Source organism: Colius striatus, chromosome 10 (genome assembly GCF_028858725.1).
Source record: "Colius striatus isolate bColStr4 chromosome 10, bColStr4.1.hap1, whole genome shotgun sequence".
Classification (NCBI taxonomy): domain Eukaryota; kingdom Metazoa; phylum Chordata; class Aves; order Coliiformes; family Coliidae; genus Colius; species Colius striatus.
In genome coordinates, this window is record NC_084768.1 from 5,061,488 (window position 1) to 5,080,460 (window position 18,973).

Here is an 18,973-nt window from a genome sequence, read left to right on the forward strand (position 1 = left end):
TTTATTTGATCTGTTAAATACGAAGATTAGAGGAAACAATAGTGATAATTACTGATGCATTAGAAATAACCAGGAATAATTCATGAGGCACAGAATAGAACTGATAGGAAGATAAAGCCCTACAGTTAAGAAAGAAGAAGACTGAAGACTTTAACCACGGTGGTGACCTTCTCTAATCTCCTCTAATGTGAGTTCCCATCAAATGTGTTAAAATTCAAATCAGTACTATTCGACTTCATTTATAGAATATTCAAGAGCAGTCAGGTAAAAGAATTCCAAAGTGTAATTGACTCTTTGCTATACTGATTATGTACTTCTTACCTTGCTTCTGCAGGGGGATTGGACTAGATGATCTCTAAAGGTCCCTTCCAACCCCTACCATTCTGTGATTCTGTGAAAATGTTATAGAACAGCATTTTGAAAGATAGAGAGGATTTAGTAGAATGCTATGTGAAGGCACCATTTGGCAGCAGTCAAAATTGAGGTTTTTTTATACATCAGCAGCTTAAGCTATGTGTGAGAGAAATTGTGGTTGACTTCTTAGTCTAACAAATGTGCAAATCCATATTCTCAGTTCTCTCCTTTTCTGTTTAATTTCAAGCTGAAAGTAATTTTCCTCTTAAGGAATTTGTTACTGTCTCCTTAAACCCATCTATGTTGAGGCTCTCTGTTGTACCATTGAGAAGGGAAGCTGGGAGTAAAATGCTCATTTAACACTGGTGTTAAATTGAATAGAGCTTTATTGCAGGTAATCCCAAAACTCAATCTCTTTAAGTGTCGTTTTTGGTGGAACTTTCAAACAAAAATTGCCTGGACTACTTTGGGTTTACTTTCTGATTCATTTTTGCAACAAATGTGAAAGTAACTGAATTTGACTTTGGATCTCTCATTTTGTTGCTTAATTCCTTGTTTTCTTAGAACAGGTTTTATTGGTTGAAGTAAAGGGGGAAAAAAAACCCCCAGTAACTAGGCCAGAAACTGTATGTGAAAGTCCAGGTATTTGGGAAATCAGATTGTAAACATTTAAACATTTATATTTAAACATTTTAAACACAAATATGCAGTGCCTTTTCTGGAGACATTCAAAACTCACCTGGACGAGTTCCTGTGTGACCTGCTCTAAAGAGGTCCTGCTCTGACAGGGGGGTTGAACTGGCTGATCTTTCAAGATCCCTTCCAGCCCTTGAGATTCTGTGATTTAATAACTGGTTTGGCAAGATAAGTACATTCTGAGGATGTGTGCATGGGAGGGTAAATAGTTCTGTTGCTGTTCAGTATATACCTTTTTCCCTATATTTACTGGTGTGTAAATATTTTGGACAACTTCAACTGGAATAGCCATCCCTTGTAAGCTCTGTAACAACCATGAGTGAGTTTTCATCAATTATCACCTTTTGTAGTAGGTGGGATAAAATACAGCATCGTTAGTTTGAGCAAATGAATGCTTTCACAAACTAAGTACTAGCTTTAAGTCTCTTCTGCTATAATTGCTGGTTTTAATGCTTTCTTAGCCAGGATAGGCTTCAAAAGCAACTCTACTGAATCTTAACAAATCTTTGTTTAGACTTTTTGCAAACTATGAGGTTTTTATAATTGCTTCTGTTTCTTTCAAGAGTAATGTTATATCTTGGAGTGTTATTCTCTACCATATGGAGATTTTGGCTACAGGTAAAACCATTGGTACATAGTATCTTAATTCAGGCAAATGTGTGTGGGAAGGAAAGAAATACATCCACGAAGTACATAATTCTGCAAAGTTACCAAACTTAGCTCTGCCCAAACTAATTACTCTTCTGAAATGTAAGCATAATTAGCCCACAAACAATACTGTGATATTACAGCTCTCCTGCCACTGGGATTGGAGCTGGCGTCTCTGGATCTGACACTATGTGCAGTAGTATGCTGACATATTAATTTTTACAATGTCACTAGCTCAGGTGCCTTATGTGCAATCTACTGAACGTTATGGAAGTTGCAAGAAAGAACAGAGTTAAGCGCCTATATTCTAGCTGTCAGGATGAACCCGTACCTTTAAGGAACACTCTAAGGAGATTGTCTTGTTACAACGTAGATGCAGTACACCAAAGCAGTAATACTGGTATTTGAAAAACATCCAGTTTAAGTAGGTGCTCTGCTAAAACAGAACATGAGAGAATTACTTAAAAGCTGCTTAGGCAGTGACCAAGACATGTCCAATAGAAGCTTCCAAAAGATAGTTGTGCTGTTTTGGGGGAACAGAAGCAAAATAGAAAATGCCCAAATGTGAAACCTAAAGATATTTTGAGAAAACCATGCAAATAACTGGAGTTTATGTATATTCCTAGCATATGTCTTACAGTATGTAACCACTGAAAAAGTACAGATGTGTTCTGGAACAAAACATTGGCAGAAAAACATCATAAAAGTGATTCAGATTAAATACATGTGGTAGTTGCAGCTTGAATTTTTTGGATGTAGGTAGCTGGACCCTAAGTTTGGCCACAAGATGCAGCTTCATAATTGCCATTTGCTGTATTGTTCTCAGCAGAAGAAACATCTATGGCAGTTCCACTTTTAAATCTGGCCCAGGGAAGAGGTAGTGTTACAACTGTTTTGATTCTGCTATCAATAATACATTTAGAGTCTAATCAGGGATTTAATTATAAGGTATCAATAGATTAATAATATAAACAGCAATCAATTAATGCCTGAGTGTTTCAATATCAGCAGTGAGTAGGAGCCTCTTAGATCTCAACTTGGTTCTTTTTGGAAGATTGTGCAAGAGTGACCTAAGGTAGTCTAGGAGCCTGAGTGTGAAAATGTATGCAAAATCAGTTAATTTGCTTCTATAGTGCTTCAAAATAATTAACATTGCAAAACTTGATGTACTGTATGCAACTTCAATGCATCTGTAGAATGTGGCTTCTCATATATTACATCTGGCCTTTCCAGTCTCCTCTGAAAAGAATGGTTTCTACCAAGCAGCTTCATTAGAGTTCATTCTGTGAATGACAAACGTTTTCTGTCCATCCTTAGTAGTTGCACTGATGCATCCATAGAACAACTTTTAATACCAATTGTCATTTTAATAACCCATGACAATGCTTTTCATTGCTGTCTCAGTCAGGCCATGAAATAGGCATCAGAAGTACAATGATGTAGCTGCTTTTGCCAGAAGACTGTTGTAATGATTGATTGGTTCCAGCAGTGAGTTTCTGCCATCAGCAGTCAGTCCATCTGGCTTTTAGACTTGGCAACAATACAGACATTATAATGACTTTCTCTTTCAAGCAGGGGCTTTTGAGAATATACACTGACTCCAAGAAGTATTGGTAATTGTACAGTACCATTGACTACAAGTAATGGAGTCCTCTGTCCAGTTCTGGGCTCCTCAGCTCAAGAGGGACAGAGAACTTCTGGAGAGAGTCCAGCACAGGGCCACCAAGGTGATCAGGGGAATGGAACATCTTCCTTATGAGGAAAGGCTGCGGGAACTGGGGCTGTTTAGTCTGGAGGAGACTGAGGGGGGAAATCATTAATATTTACAAACATCTAAATGGTGGATGTCAGGAGTGGGGCTGTTTAGTCTGGAGGAGATTGAGGGGACCTCATGAATATTTACAAACATCTAAATGGTGGATGTCAGGAGGTTGGGGCATCACTTTTTTTCTGTTGTATCCAGTGACAGGACAAGGGGTGATGGGATGAAGCTGGAACACAAAAAGTTCCATTAAAACATAAGAAAAAACTATTTTACTGTTCAGGTGAGGGAGCCCTGGCACAGGCTGCCCAGGGAGGGTGTGGAGGCTCCTCCTCTGGAGGTTTTCAGAATCCACCTGGACACATCCCCTGTGTGACCTGATCTAGGTGGACCTGCTTTGGCAGATGGGTTGGAATAGATCATCTCTAAAAGTCCCTTCCAGCCCTACCATTCTGTGATTGTTTACTATTCAAGGTACCCTAGCTGAATCTGCTGAAGATATGGGTTGCTTCATAGTGGTTTTGCTCTCTTTTCAGAAGTTGTTATACCTTTAAGGATTTAAATGTCCAAGCTAAAATTGAAGGTTTAATACAACAAGAAGTTTCCTTTGTATAGAATTTTTGTAGCATAATGCCAGTAATCACTGTAAGATACATTTAAGACATAATATATTGAACAGGATCAAATTAGTGGTGTGTTTTTAGATTAGTGGTGCCCAGGGTCTGGGTTTTCTGTCTGGCCACACTATCTCATCTATCTTATTATTCTGTTTTTCTGTCTGTCTGGTGGTACTGAATATAGAGGTGCTTTGAATTGATATTTTTCCTTTTTTGTCTTACTTTCTTAGCCTACTACCAGGTCTGACTCTTGCTATGAAACTGACAATCAAGGCTTTCCAAAAACTCCCCCCTCAAACTCACTCAAGTACTTAGAAGCAAATAAGCAGCTCAAGAAGGCAGGAACTACCAAGTCCTAAATACTGCAGTATTGGAAGAAAGCCTTGAGTATGGTCAGTAGTGAAGGACGGGGCATGTGCACCTATCAGCCAGATAGGTGATAAGTGTCTTCCTTACAGTGTATAATACAAAAAGTTCCTCTGTTGCAGGATATAATCTACATGTCAAACCCAGAGGAAAACTGTATTTGGGACTTGACTGCACTCCTGTCAGCTTTGATGAGGGCTGAACTGCCTTACTGATAGTCAAACTGTGGTTGGTCTGATCTTTACTCATGCATGTGGCATTGTAGGCAGGGGTTTATATATTATGACTTTGGAATGCAAATTGGGCAGGATTGGCTTAATCTGTATTTTGTAAAGTAAAGGTGTGGATAGTCCAGATTTTCCAAGGCAGTGGCATGAGCTCTCTGCGTGACAGAACATGCCAAGAATATATTGCAATGTGGAAAACTGAAGAACAGGTATAAAACTTGGTCAGAATTATGCTGGCTCTGTCTGTGCTGTGCAAACACCTTGGCTGGTATTTCAGAATCAAAAGTATTGTTCACTAAAGAGTTTTAGTACTGATGACCATATAATGCCATCAGAATAATTCGGAACAGCAGAACTGCGCTTCATACTGCCTTGAAAGCTGGGAGGACTTAAAACTTGACATTGTGAAACAGATCATTGGTCAGTGTTTTAAGCCAGGTACTGGAGTACTGTGGAACTGTATGAGAACAGCAACAGACTGCTACTTTTTGTTTTAAAAGCCTCAAGAATTTGCCATTTCAGTGTTGTACACAGACAGACACTCATGGCAACCCACAAACACGAAAGGTTATTAAACAAATGTTCTCTATTCAAAAGACATCCTGTTACTTTGCTGACTCAAATTTCTGGCAGGAGTGAGTACAATTAGTAATTCTTATGCTTCTACCTGGAAGGAACAGGCAAAAATATTCCTGCTTGTATTCAACACAAAATACTTGAGCATTAAGGAAAACAGACTTGCATCAAGAAGAGTGTGGCCAGCAGGCTGAGGGAGGTTCTGCTCCCCCTCTACTGTGCCCTGGTGAGGCCTCATCTGGAGTCCTCTGTCCAGTTTTGCGCTCCTCAGCTCAAGAGGGACAGAGAACTGATGGAGAGAGGCCAGTGCAGGGCCACCAAGATGATCAGGGGACTGGAGCATCTTCCTTTTGAGGAAAGGCTGCAGGAAGTGGGGCTGTTTAGTCTGGAGGAGACTGAGGGGACCTCATGAATATTTACAAATATCTAAATGGTGGCTGTCAGGAGGTTGTCATCACTTTTTTTCTGTTGTATCCAGTGAGAGGATAAGGTGTAATGGGATGAAGCTGGAGCACAAAAAAAAATCCATTTAAACATAAGAAAAAACTTTTGTTGTGAGGGCGATGGAGCCCTGGCACAGGCTGCCCAGGGAGGGTGTGGAGGCTCCTTCTCTGGAGGTCTTCAGCACCCACCTGGATGCCTTCCTGTGTGACCTGATCTAGGTGGACCTGCTTTAGCAGGCAGATTGAACTAGATGATCTCTAAAGGTCCTTTCTAACTCCTGCCATCCCGTGCATTTTAAGGTCCCCAAAAATGGAGACTGAAATTGTTGGTGGAAGGTAGTGAAGCCCTGGGAAATTCTGCAGTGCAACCTGGTACCTTTTAATACATCTTTCAGAATTTGTAGAATGTCTCCACTTAGCAGTGCAACTCCACATTAAACTTAGAGCAAACAGATTTGATGTTTAAATGTCTAGTTAGTAGTTCATGATAATGTTTGTGGCTTACCTTATCTTAATTCAAAGCTAGTCTTCTAGAGGAACGGGTAGTCATCTGGTCTGAAATAAGTACTTCTGGGAAAGGGATAGGGTTACCAAAGCCCCATCAGCCAGAAATAAACTTAAATCCTGGACTTAAATCCTTGTCTAACAAAAGCTGCTGAGAGACTTAGTAGATGATGTTTGATCACCCTATATGGGGTGATGCGAAGTGAGTCATTGCCTTTCTGGAACTGTGGTTAAAAGTGCTGTCTAAACGTAGACTGCAGAATTAGGCTGTCTTATTTTCCATGCACTGCCAAACATATATCTTTATTTAGGGTCAAGGTTTACTGATTCCTCTGAGACTGGAGCTGAACCCCCGTGTTTCAGACCTACTTGAACCCATTGTAGTTTTTTGCTCCATTTTATTCCCTTTAAAAAGTTACAAACTGCTGAAATTTCTTGCTAAATGTGGCCTGCAGACCAATCCTAATCCACTTTCTTTAAGTAGAATCCCTAACTGAGTATGTTCTAATATAATGGGCTGTAACCAATTCATCACACAGCTATGAATGGAAGTACAAGGCAGTACATTGCAAGCTTGTTAGCTTCACTTAGCCGTGCCAATTCCTCTTTGGTAGAAATGCAGAGACATCAGTCAAGCTGACAGACACAACCTTAGTTGTATTCTATGCTGCTGGCCTTACCATTGTTCAGTGACATGGAGCATTCAGCACGGCATCTGGTGGTGAGAAACCCCTGCAAACAAATTGGGTAGCTTGATGAATTCTGTACCTTAGCTGAAGGAATGGCAAGAAAATGTATCGTGAATGCAAACACTAAATTACTATATGAATGTTATGCCTTTTAGAAATTGTTCTCTGCCAGAAGCGAATTATAGGAAACAAATTAGCATGGAGAGCTTGCATGCAGTTAATAATCTGAATGCTAAGAAAGTTTTACCTCCTGACAGCACAGAATTGTTTTATAAATGTTTTAAAAACATGAAATAGGTGTTTGACGTGAGCGATTAAGGGAAGCTATTTAGAACTGCAAAATGAATTAAAGCTTTACAATGTCTTTACATAGTTATAGGAAGAAGCAAAAGTACTGGAATTGGAATAATGAGGTGGCAAATTGCTTCTTCAAAAGGAGAAACATGAAACAAGAATCTTCCCATTTCACTTCTCTGAGTTAAATTGCTTTTAATTCTAGATACACCATGGTGATGTTGACATACCTCACGATTCTCAAAAAATAGAGAGGGGTTTTGTTTGTTAAAGTTTTTCCAATGTTGAAATCCCCTTTTTGGAGATTTTAGGGAGTTATAGAATCACAGAATGGTAGGGGTTGGAAGGGACCTTTAGAGATCATCCAGTCCAACCCCCCTGCAGAAGCAGGGTCACCTAGATCAGGTCACATAGGAACATATCCAGGTGGGTCTTGAAGCCCTCCAAGGAAGGAGCCTCCATATGGTTTATTCGTCCTTGGAAAAAGGAAAGGCCAATTTCCCACAGCAACCTTTACATGGCATCCAGTGGAAATTGCATTAGTTTATCTCCATTGAGAATGTTAAGCATCTAGGAGAGTTTCTAGGTTTCTAATCCTATTTCCCCTGTAGAGAAACTAGTCATTATTTTCAGTGTAATGCATTGGCATGGTTTAACCCCAGCCTGCAACAAAACCCCACGTGGCCGTTCACTCACTCCTCCATGGTGGGATGGGGGAGAAAATCAGAAGGGTAAGAGTGAGAAAACTTGTGGGTTGAGATCAAGACAGTATCATAGGTGAAGCTGAAGCCGTATGCACAGAGTGAAACACAGAATTCCCCCCTGCCCATGGGCGGGTGTTAAGCCATCTCCAGGACTGTGGGGCTCCATGACATGTAACAGTTACTTAGGAAGACAAAGACCATCACTCTGAATGCTCCCCCTTCCTTCTTCTTCCTTCAGCTTTATAGGCTGAGTGTGACATGACATGGTCTGGAATAGCCCTTTGGCCAGCTGGGGTCAGCTGTCCTGGCGGTGCCCTCTCCCAGCTTCTTGTGCACCTCCAGCCTGATCACTATGGGGTGGGTGAGAAGTGGAAAAGGCCACTTTACAAATATCTAAATGCTGTGTAAGACCTGCTCAGCAATAACTTGAAACATCCCTGTGTTAGTAACCTTGTTTCCAGCATTGAATCCCGCAGTAGTCGCTATGAAGGAAATTATCTCAGCCAAAACCAGCACCATATTGCTGTCTGTAAACTTCCTTTGCAAAGGTGAGTGTCATTGTCTCTGTTTATCTGGAAGGAACTGCAGCACAGAAATGGGGATGATTTATCTGTGTTGTCTTAGTGATATGGTAATTGAGCCAACTGTTTCCTGATGGCTTGTACCTTGGTTGTATCTTCCTGCAAAGGTTGGCTCAGAGATGACTTCTCAAGGGCTGTTAGCACTCACATTTTGTATTAATAACGAGAGAAAAAAATTCTTTCTCACTTGTCCTGAGATGAGACCCTGACATCTATCTGAAATTCTCCCAGACTTTCATTTTGCTCTGTTGCTTTGGTTCATGAACAACCTGTTTAAAATAAAACAAGAAACAAACCTCCCTCTCAAAAAAAAAACAAACAAAACCCCTCAAGTGTTCATTGTGAGTTGTGAGAAGGTCTGGCAGCCACTTGGGGACACAGAAGTACAGAGGGTCCAACCTGGATCAGAACAGACATATTTGCCCTCTGCTATCAGAGTAACTGCTAGTGTCAAATTAATGAAGGTTTTCTTGTCTTTGCTGTCAATTCAAAGCTTCCTAGCTTTTTGAGATCTCTAGCTATTAAGATACTTTTAGAGACAAGAGTATTTCTATCAAAAGCAGTACACAGTGACTCTAGTGCATCAGGTGAACATCTACAAGTTACCATGGCTACCCTAAGTCTTTTCCAAGTCACACTTGACTGAGCTCACACAGCTGGTAGCACTTGAGCTTGCGGCTGTGAACGACAGGAACCAAAAGGCAAGTCCTCCCTCCACCAGACCTGCTCTGTTGCTGTACCACCGGCGTCTCAAGTTTCTCTGCATCACTTGTGCTGCGGGAGATGGCTTCTTGGAAGTACAGATTCTTCCAGCTTCCTAGGCAGGCTCAAACCCGTCCACTGGTGGTGAGCAAGAAGGTAAGAGGTTGTAGGGATACAGCTGGTGAGAAATGAATGATTAGAAAACCAAACTCCACCTGTCAGTGTGCAGTGGAAGCCCTGTGGTTCCAGTTGCAATCCCAGTCGGGGTCATTAGGTAGCTGATCTTTGATAATTGTGATAATCCTGTAAAAAAAAAAAAAGGTGGAGATCACAATTTTTTAAGTTTAAAGATGTGCCTAAAGGATAAACAGTGTTCAGTTAAATTTGTCACAGATGGTAGAGTAAATAAGGAAACTGATTAGAGATGACGACAGTCTGGTTGAACGTGAGTTCATGGATAGGGTGTGATGGGCTACACTGGTAGCTTAGTGTCTTTAAAGCAGTGTAGAGTTGGTCTGGAGAGGTATTTAAGTTTTGGTGCCAGGTGCCTATGGAGCAGCTGTGCAGGTAGTTTAATTCTTCTGGAGACTTCGATCACTGTGTATGTGAGACTTGTATAGATGGTAGCTCTCTCCAGACTGGATATTTCTAGGCACTTTTTGTCCCAACAGCCCCGGTAGGTTACTGCTGCTCTGACCACAGAGGACCAGAGCTGGTGGCATTACTTTCTGTGTTCCTGCTCTCAGCTGCTCTCAGCTTATGCAAAATCCTGCCTACTTTGAATCTGACCTTTATTTATTCTATTTTTTAAAGATGCTGATGTCTTTGTTCTTTGCACTTTAAGGTATAGCATACTTAGGAGGCTAAGTCCAGCAAACCTTTTCAGTGTGTCTATATGAGTGGGATGGGTTTTACATTTAGATTATGTATTTTTATATGGTCTTTGCTGGACGGGATGAAATGCTGCTTTGCATCAGTAACCTGTTGGGGAAAAAAAGAAGTGGAGAACAGTGTGTTATTTTAGCCCACTCTGTGGCACTGCTGCCAAACGCTGATTCTGTCTCAAGGTGATTGCTGTAGTTGTTTGTCATCTTATCAATTCCGCAGCAGATATGAGCACAACAAATGTGCTAAATATGAGTTTTAAAAGAGCCCAGTGGGATCATGAGCAATGGTGACAATGATGTCCATCTTTAAATGCGTATCTGCAGGGATCAGGTGCTGCCCCTTCCCTCAGAGGAAGGGAGACGGGCTGTGGAGCTGGGAAGGGACAGTGCATTAGTGTTTTGGTTCACAATGGGAGTGTGCTTTTGAGGTGAACCTCCCAGTTGTCCTTGTTTAGTAGGCTTTGGTTCACATCATTGTGGTCTTAGAGTACAGAGTCTAGATTCCTTTAATGTGAAATGCAAGTGGGAGCTGTTTCCTAGCAGTACACCTGAAATGTGCTATCATGTGATGGACTCTGAGCACCAGCATTTCTGCTCCAGAATCCTCTCCCCTTGTGCCATGCTAACGTAGACAGAGGTGGCCAGTGACACCAAAGAGCAGTGAAAACTCTCTTCAGGAAGTCTCACAGCTTTCTGAGGTTGGATGGACATTTGTACCTGAGTTTTGAAGTCATTCTTGAAATAATACTGCTATAAGCAAGATCATATTGTCTCACGTGCACTGGCTTTCAACATGAAGGCAAACAGCCTCTCTTCTCCTTGGAGACAGTTACCATAACACACTTTAAAACCCTCTTAAAAAGCCAGAATCCTCACAACATGCTCCTATGTGAACAGACCTGTTAGAGGCACACTCACAGGCTCTGCCCCTTGGAAGGCTTTGTCCATAAGGGTGAGGTCTCTGGATGTTACTTAGAGCCTGAACAAGAGGAAGCTGGCAATAAGCAACTTCTCATTTTGCCGCTACACTGCAGGGCCATTCACATATATGGCTTTCTTATATGTAGGATTTACCTGTGAGTGACAGCAATTCTTACCTGAATGGTGAACTTTAGATCACATGAAAACCATTGATTTTGCCACAAAAATGTCATCCAGAGATTTTTTCAGTGGCTGTTCCAATAGCCCATTTCATTACAGAGTTTATACACTGACAGTGTCATTACAAGGAACCCGTGAAAGATGTAATCATGCTGCTCCTATGCAGACATGGTATCTGTTGTGCATATCTGATCTTTGTGATCCAAATGGCCCTTTTCTCCATCCCTGGTTTACACTGCTAATGCTCGACTTGGGGTGAACTGATGCTGAAGTGATGTCCCTCTGATTATATAACCAAAGCTGCAAAATTAAATTGTGGTAAGATTTCTCACTGAATACACATTTACAGTGCCCTTTACTGTATGTTTTAAAGGAATAACTGCTAAAAAGGAAGAGGGATATGACTGCGTGTATCTTAACTTGAACCCAAACCAAGGCTGAGTAAGGGGCAGAGCTGTGCTGCCGCCTGTGCGTGACACAGCCAGGCACAGCCTGTGCTCTCCCACCACGCTCCCCTCCCGAGCAGAAAGGTGAGAAAGACAGGAACAAACGCCTCCCGTGTTAATAAAGGTAGTGGGTTTACAATGTTGGTCCATACACAAGCCGGGAACAGCAGCAGTGCGCATGTTAAGCTAAGGCGTAAGTTTCACTGTCACAGAAGTAACTTATGGCAATGCCCAGCTGTTATAATGCTAAATGACGACAAATACTTTCATGGTGATCTGCCACTCAACTAGAAGGGTGAGCCGGGGCATGCGGATCAGCATGGCTCTGAGGCTTAGGACGTGCACAGCGCAACTCCCTTTATTTCTTTTAAACAAAACGACAGGCTCGGACATGCCCCTCCCGCCGGCGCGGCCTCAGCGTCCCGCGCTGCCTCAGCGCCCCCAGGAGCGCGGCCCCAGCGCCCCCCCAGCGCCCCCAGGAGCGCGGCCTCAGCGTCCCGCACTGCCTCAGCGCCCCCAGGAGCGCGGCCTCAGCGCCCCCAGCCGTGCGGCCCCAGCGCCCCGCGCTGCCCCAGCGCCCCCAGGAGCGCGGCCCCAGCGCCCCGCGCTGCCCCAGCGCCCCCAGCCCGGCGCGGCCCCAGCGCCCCGCGCTGCCTCAGCGCCCCCAGGAGCGCGGCCCCAGCGCCCCCCCAGCGCCCCCAGGAGCGCGGCCTCAGCGTCCCGCACTGCCTCAGCGCCCCCAGGAGCGCGGCCTCAGCGCCCCCAGCCGTGCGGCCCCAGCGCCCCGCGCTGCCCCAGCGCCCCCAGGAGCGCGGCCCCAGCGTCCCGCACTGCCTCAGCGCCCCCAGCCCGGCGCGGCCCCAGCGCCCCGCGCTGCCCCAGCGCCCCCAGGAGCGCGCCCCCAGGAGCGCGGCCCCAGCGCCCCCAGCGCCCCGCGCTGCCTCAGCGCCCCCAGGAGCGCGACCCCCAGCGCCCCCAGGAGCGCGGCCCCAGCGCCCCGCGCTGCCTCAGCGCCCCCAGCCCGGCGCGGCCCCAGCGCCCCCAGCGCCCCGCGCTGCCTCAGCGCCCCCAGGAGCGCGACCCCCAGCGCCCCCAGGAGCGCGGCCCCAGCGCCCCCAGGAGCGCGGCCCCAGCGCCCCGCGCTGCCTCAGCGCCCCCAGCCCGGCGCGGCCCCAGCGCCCCCAGCGCCCCGCGCTGCCTCAGCCCCTCGCGCTGCTCAGTGGGGCGCCGGCAAGATGGCGCTGGGCAGCGGGCGGTTGAACCGTGGGTAAAAGCCTGTTCAGACACGCCTCTTCACACACACCTCTCCACCTGGCTGCCAAATGCCGTATAAATATTCGTTCCAGCGATGCAGAAACGATCCGTGAGGCTTGCTGCATGGCCTGACAAATCAGAGCCACAGACAGCTGCCATGCTTTTCTTGTATCAGCTTTTCCAGACTTGCTGTCCTGATGGGTTGTGGCCCCTGCTGTCGTGTGACTGTGATGCCAGCTCGGGCAGTCCCACAGCCTGTGGCACACCTCTGCCTCTTCCATGCATGGGGGAAACGAGGCTGTGGGTTGGCTTTGTCACTGTCCCTTCGGTGGCCTTTCAGCGAGGCCGCAGGTAGCACTGTGCGGTCCCGGACCCTTGGCAGGGCGGCTGAGTGGCCACGGGAGGAGCGCCTGGCTGCGCTCACAGCGGCACGTGCGCTCCGCGAGCCGCACATTGCTGAAGTGAAAAGCTGTAAAACTAGATCCTCTGTGACTGATGTAGATAATCCAATAAAAGCATTAGCGAGACTCCGCTCTGGAGACACGGCTGCTTAGGTTGGGGCACGCATGGCTGACTAAGGCAGGAGTGTGAATGTGGATGTTTCCTCACAGCTGGGAGTGGAGGGAGGCTATGGTTTGTCACTGTGTTACAGCTCTGCTCTGTCAGACCCAGAAAGAGGGGGCAAAGGCAAAGTAAAAAATTATCCTGACTATCCTGTTCTGTGCTTTCTCCTATGCACAGCATCCTAAAAGAAACAATGAAGTATTCCTTTATGGCCTTCCTAAAGAGGCATCTGCTTGGGCCCCATCTACTTGGGGCAGAAAAGTGCTTGGAGAATGTCTCATCCCTCTCTTCTCGCCCATGAATGCAGCCTTTTCAGCACCAGAAATGGTTTATTTTGTGCTTGATGCACTCAGCCCCACGGGGACGTATTTCCAGCTCCAGCATATATATGTACTGTACTGCAGTGCTGGATGCTGGCCAAGAAGGTCAAGGTATGGAACTGCTCTAGTGAATCATTTTGGAAATGCTAAGTCTTCTACACTGTAAATCCATTATCTAGTTATTCCTATATATCAAATGCCAACACAGCTTCCTCTGAGGGTTTTTATTGCACAGAAACTAGTAAATATATTCTTGTATGAATTTGTGGGTTTACCAGCAAGACTGATTTATACCTTCCCATTCCATCCAGCATGACTTACGGTGGGATTTCACCACAGTAAAATCTTGTGAAGAATACTGAGAACTAAGACAGTTTGATGCTGTGTTGTTACAGCATTGATGCAATAGAGTGATCACTTTCCTGTTGCTGACGAGTAAATCTGGCACTTAAAACTCAGAAAGACAAAGCAGAAGTATCCCAGTCTGGAGTTTGATTTTGCTAGTTTGGTTATTAACTCTTACTTTTTTGTGATGTATTTTGTATAGCATACGAACATAGAACTAGCCTTTAGAAGAAGAACTTGTTGGAAGTCTGTGTAATTAATATAGCAGTAAATTAAGCAAAAAATAAGGCCAAGAAATTAACATTCTGAATACAAATCTTTACTGTTTTATTGAGATGGAAACCCTGAGTTATATGAGAAAATACCATGTTGCTTCATGGCTTTGTAGAATCCATTGATTTTTACTAAACAACTTCATTCTTATTCCAATGACTGCTTAGTCATTACTGTCCTGCTGCCTCCAGTTCATAGCTTTGTTCCTACTAAATATGAAACACTGTTCAGTATTCTGATGAAAAATACTCAATTGTTTTTCCCTCCATTTCTAACAGTTTATTTGCCATCTCTTCGGGGGGACATTCAGAGCAAAGACTGTCTTTGTATTCCAGAAATGGATGAGCTCATAATATGAAAGCAGTGAACAGGTAACAGTCAGGGAGCTGAAGCAGCAGCACTGAGCACAACGGCAGCACACTGTAGCAAAGGTGTAGTTCAAACTTGTATTATGTGGGCTTGGCAACTGTGTTACATACCTTAAGATCCCCTCATAGTATTTATAGCTTGTAATGCTCCTCATACCAGTGTGTCCTGTTTGTTTTTAAGCTAGCCAGACAATAACTTGCCAAGGCACAACATGTGCTTTTAGCTATCTTTGATGTGGTACAGACCTATCCAAACTTCTTAACCACCAAAGTGCTCATTTTGCCCACTGAACTTCTATGCATTAGGATCAGTTCCCTTTCTACAAAAGGCTTAAACAATGTTAGGTGTCCATGGCCTCTGGAGGCTCTTGGATAAAGTACTAATATTGCTAGAATCTTCCAAAATATGCACAAGTTTTATGTCCTTTATGCAGCTTTATACTGGGCTCCAGTAGCATATATGTGTGGTGGGTATTTTCACCAAAACCAGTTACTGGTAGGAAGAGGATACGTGTGGCACCACAATCCACTTGAAGCTTATGCATTAGGCCGTCCAGGTCATCTGGGACTGTGGCGTTGCTGCAAGAGCTTGGAAACAGCTATGCTTGATAACACTGCCAGAGGGCAGCCAAAATGGAGTGATTCAAAAGAAGTGCTTGTTTGATGCAAGGGTGAGTCATGGTCAGCTCTTTTGATATGAGGAGGAATTTCTTTACTGAAAGGGCTGTCAAGCATTGGAACGACCTGTCCAGGGAGGTGCTGGAGTCACGGTCCCTGGGGGTGTTTAAGAGACAGGTGGATGTTGTACTTAGAGAAATGGTCTAGTGGTTGATAGGGCTGGGACAAAGGCTGCACTCGATGATCTTAAAAGTCTCTTCCAGCTGAAATGATTCTATGATCCTGGTTGCCTTAGCAGGGGGAAGTGTTGAGGGATGTATTCCATTTCTCAGTGTTTAGAAGATTAACTTGTATATCAGTGGACATGTATGTATGCTTTCAGTGTACAAAGGTGTAGTTGGATCCCTTGCTTCTCAGACAGCAGCAAAGCTGATGAGGCTCTCAGCATCTGGAATCCATTTCAAAATGTAATGGATAATCAGGTACTATTTGAGACAAGCACTGTTCACCTGCTGCCGTGGCTGCTATGTAAATCGATAAATGCAAGAGTACTCTGGCTGCTTCTGTAGTTTGTCTCCTGTCTGAGCTCACTAGGTAAGTAATTTCATCATGTGTTTCCCCCTCTCCATCCTTTATAACGAGTGATAAGGAAAACAATTACTGAAAATCTTCTCTGAAAATCTTCGCTGGCTACTCAGACCTTATGACAGAGGGAAGGGAGTGTTCTGAACCATCAGCATATCAGTGGATTGTTAGTGGGCTGTCTGTTCTTTGTCTCCTTGGCCATCTTGTCTCTTGAGTTCTTCCTCTTAGACATGACAACAAATTTGTTTCAAAGTAGTTGGGTTGGGCCTTAACAGTTAACAACTTAGGGAGAACTACACAGATTCAGAAGATGGTGTTTAGCTGCTTTAGATAGAAATATTCTGCATTTTAGCATTTGATGGACCATTCTCAGGCTCACTTGACAAATGTCAAGTTCATTTAAGTAGCCAAAGCACCCCTAGCAAGGAACTTGCCTTGTCTAACCTTCCTTATACACTGCAAGAATCAGGAAATGATGCTGATCCTTGCAGTACCCTCTTGAAATTACGTGCTTTGCCCTGATGGGGAAAACGTAAAGAAGTTCTAATGCAGCTCCAAATACACAGCTTCAATGCTAATGAAGTTGAATGACAGGAAAGCATTTTTTGGCTTTTTATTTCTTTTTTTGGTGGGCAGGGAAAGAAGGCCTCATCTCCATGGCTGAAGAGGAACATCAGAAGATTTACTTTGCTTCCGAAAGCTCAGGCTCAAAAAGTTACATTCACGACAGGAGCCTGGGTTTCTGAACACACACTTTCTCTCGTGTGTGTACTCTTCATTAAGTTGGCAATCTGTTCTTGTTCTATGTGATGAAACAACAAAACAAAGACTGAGATGAATACTTACTTTTTCTCCATGATTTTTATGTCTGCTGGAAAGCTTCCCTTAGCTCTAAACCAGATTTTTGCCTGCTACAGTCATTTTGTTCTGGTTCACATTGCAGGAGTCTATGACTAAGCAGGTACCTAGGAAACCCATCCAAGTAGCTTGTACACTGGGCTTCAAATTCATCTCCACATTATATTTATGTACAAAAAGCAATGTACAACACCTTTTAAAAAAGCATGGCTATTTTCTCCTGCAAGCTGAAATGCCTATTCTTCCTTCTAAAAAGACATGAAGGGTAGATGGACACTTCATGGTTCAACTCAGTCATGCATGCTTGCTGCTTTTATTCCTCCTTTCATTAACTCTCTCAAGTTTTGGCACAACAAGAGTATTATATAAGACTAAATAATTCTTACATAAATCTGAGTGAATGCCTTTCATGAATTACTGGGTGCTTATCATGGCTATAAGTAAAAATGAATCACTTCCTTTTCAAATGGGAGCTTTAAACCTTGTATTTTGTGTGGTTAATTGCCACAAGCCAAAATAATCTTTTGAGCTCTATGAATTTTCACAGCTGCAGCCTCGAGGAAAAGAAACCCACACTGATAAATAGAAACTTAAGAATTTCCTAAAGAAATTGTTCCCCACTCCAACTGCCTCTTTTAGCCCAAAGCCCAGCTCATTTTTTCTCAGAATGTTAAATGTTCCTAGCACATGTCTGTAGAACCAAGAACCTCAGTATCACCTAAAGGATAGAATAAGAATAAAGCAAGGACTGTGTGAATGTAACACTTCAAGAACAGCATGAAGAACAGGCACCAGGTCAAGAGGCAAAGGTAATTTAGCTTTTTCTGGAGGGAAACAGATCAAGCAGCTCACTAACAATCAGGGAAGACTCTCGACATATTCCCATATACAGGGAAATACAAGGATGTACCTTGTGCATGTTTTTAGGCTAAGGGAATAAATACCTGAGTTACAAGGCAAGATTACTATGTGGAACAGGAACCATGAAGTTGGAAACCTAGAAGGAAAGCTGGGAGAAATAATCATTTCCAGTCTCCTTGATGAAAATGAGAACCAGTACTAGGGAAGACAAGAGGCTGCAGAAACAGTACTGGGACTGTAGTTGTACAACCCAATTAGTTATGCTGGAGGACAAATTGTTTGGCCTGTCATCCTCCTCCATTATGGGATGGTTACCTCCTGGTACAAGGACTGGTTCTATGCTTCAGTGACAGACAAGCAAGAGCGGGAGTGAAGGACCTGGTGTTGGAAGAGGAAGTTCATGTAGGGAAGTAGCAAGCTGGCAGTTGGAAGACAGGGAAAGAAAAGAGAGGTCATCACATTAAGGAGGAGGGAAATACTGAGAAGCAGAGGGAAATGTTTGGTAAATATCAAATGAAGCAAACAATCTCTCCGTAGAGCAGTAACAAGGGCCTAAGGCTGGAGAGAAGGGCGAGGGTAAAATGCTGTGCTAAACAGCACAGTAAATCTTCCAACACAGAAACTGAAAATCCCTTGCTGACAAACCTAGGAGTGAGAAGTGTGTGATACAGTCAGTATATTAAAAGACCAGTGGATGGCAGCATATTTTTACTACCACAATACTGGTTGTCATACCACATGTTTTGGTTGCAGCTCTTCTGCTGACTAATACATCACAGGTCCCAAGAACAAAGCCATGTTTGACTCTGGTAGGTTAGCACAAGCTGCAAAGATCGGTGCTTTTGTGTAGAGTTCATATTCCTCTGTAACAGTGGTGACTGCTGTCCCATATCGAGTCAGCTGGGAGATAAGCAGCCTATTTTACAAGGAAAGGAGTGAAAGGCATAGAATAAGAGTGAGAAAGAGGAGAAAAACATCATGTGACCTAGCTGTATACACCTTTTAAGACTTCATAACAACATTTCAGGAATAAAACTGGCAGCAGAGTCACCGTAGTGTAGTACTTCTGTTAATTTAGTGTGGGCTCAGTCCCAAGTTTATTGTTCTGTGGTGAAGCTGATGATTTCTTCTCAAAAGTTGGGAATAAAATCTGTAGAGAACATTGTAATTGTAGAGAACATTCTTGAGATATAAAATTTTATATAAAGAAAAGAACTGAGTATCAATTCAGGCTACAGCACAACACCCATCCAACCAAACGCTACTGTGTGTGAAGTAGTTAAAGGGAAGACTTACTTGTTCATTAGACTTCAGAAAAACACCCAGACTA

The 18,973-nt window shown here is 43.8% G+C and overlaps 1 protein-coding gene across 1 annotated transcript; it reads left to right on the plus strand.

Annotated features, from left to right (window-relative positions):
• The first annotated feature begins 11,904 nt into the window (after nucleotides 1-11,904).
• Nucleotides 11,905-12,930, plus strand: LOC133626272 (basic proline-rich protein-like). Its single transcript, XM_062003928.1, has one exon. It carries the CDS (start codon nucleotides 11,905-11,907, stop codon nucleotides 12,928-12,930), a length of 1,026 nt encoding a protein of 341 aa, XP_061859912.1.
• Nucleotides 12,931-18,973: the final 6,043 nt, after the last annotated feature.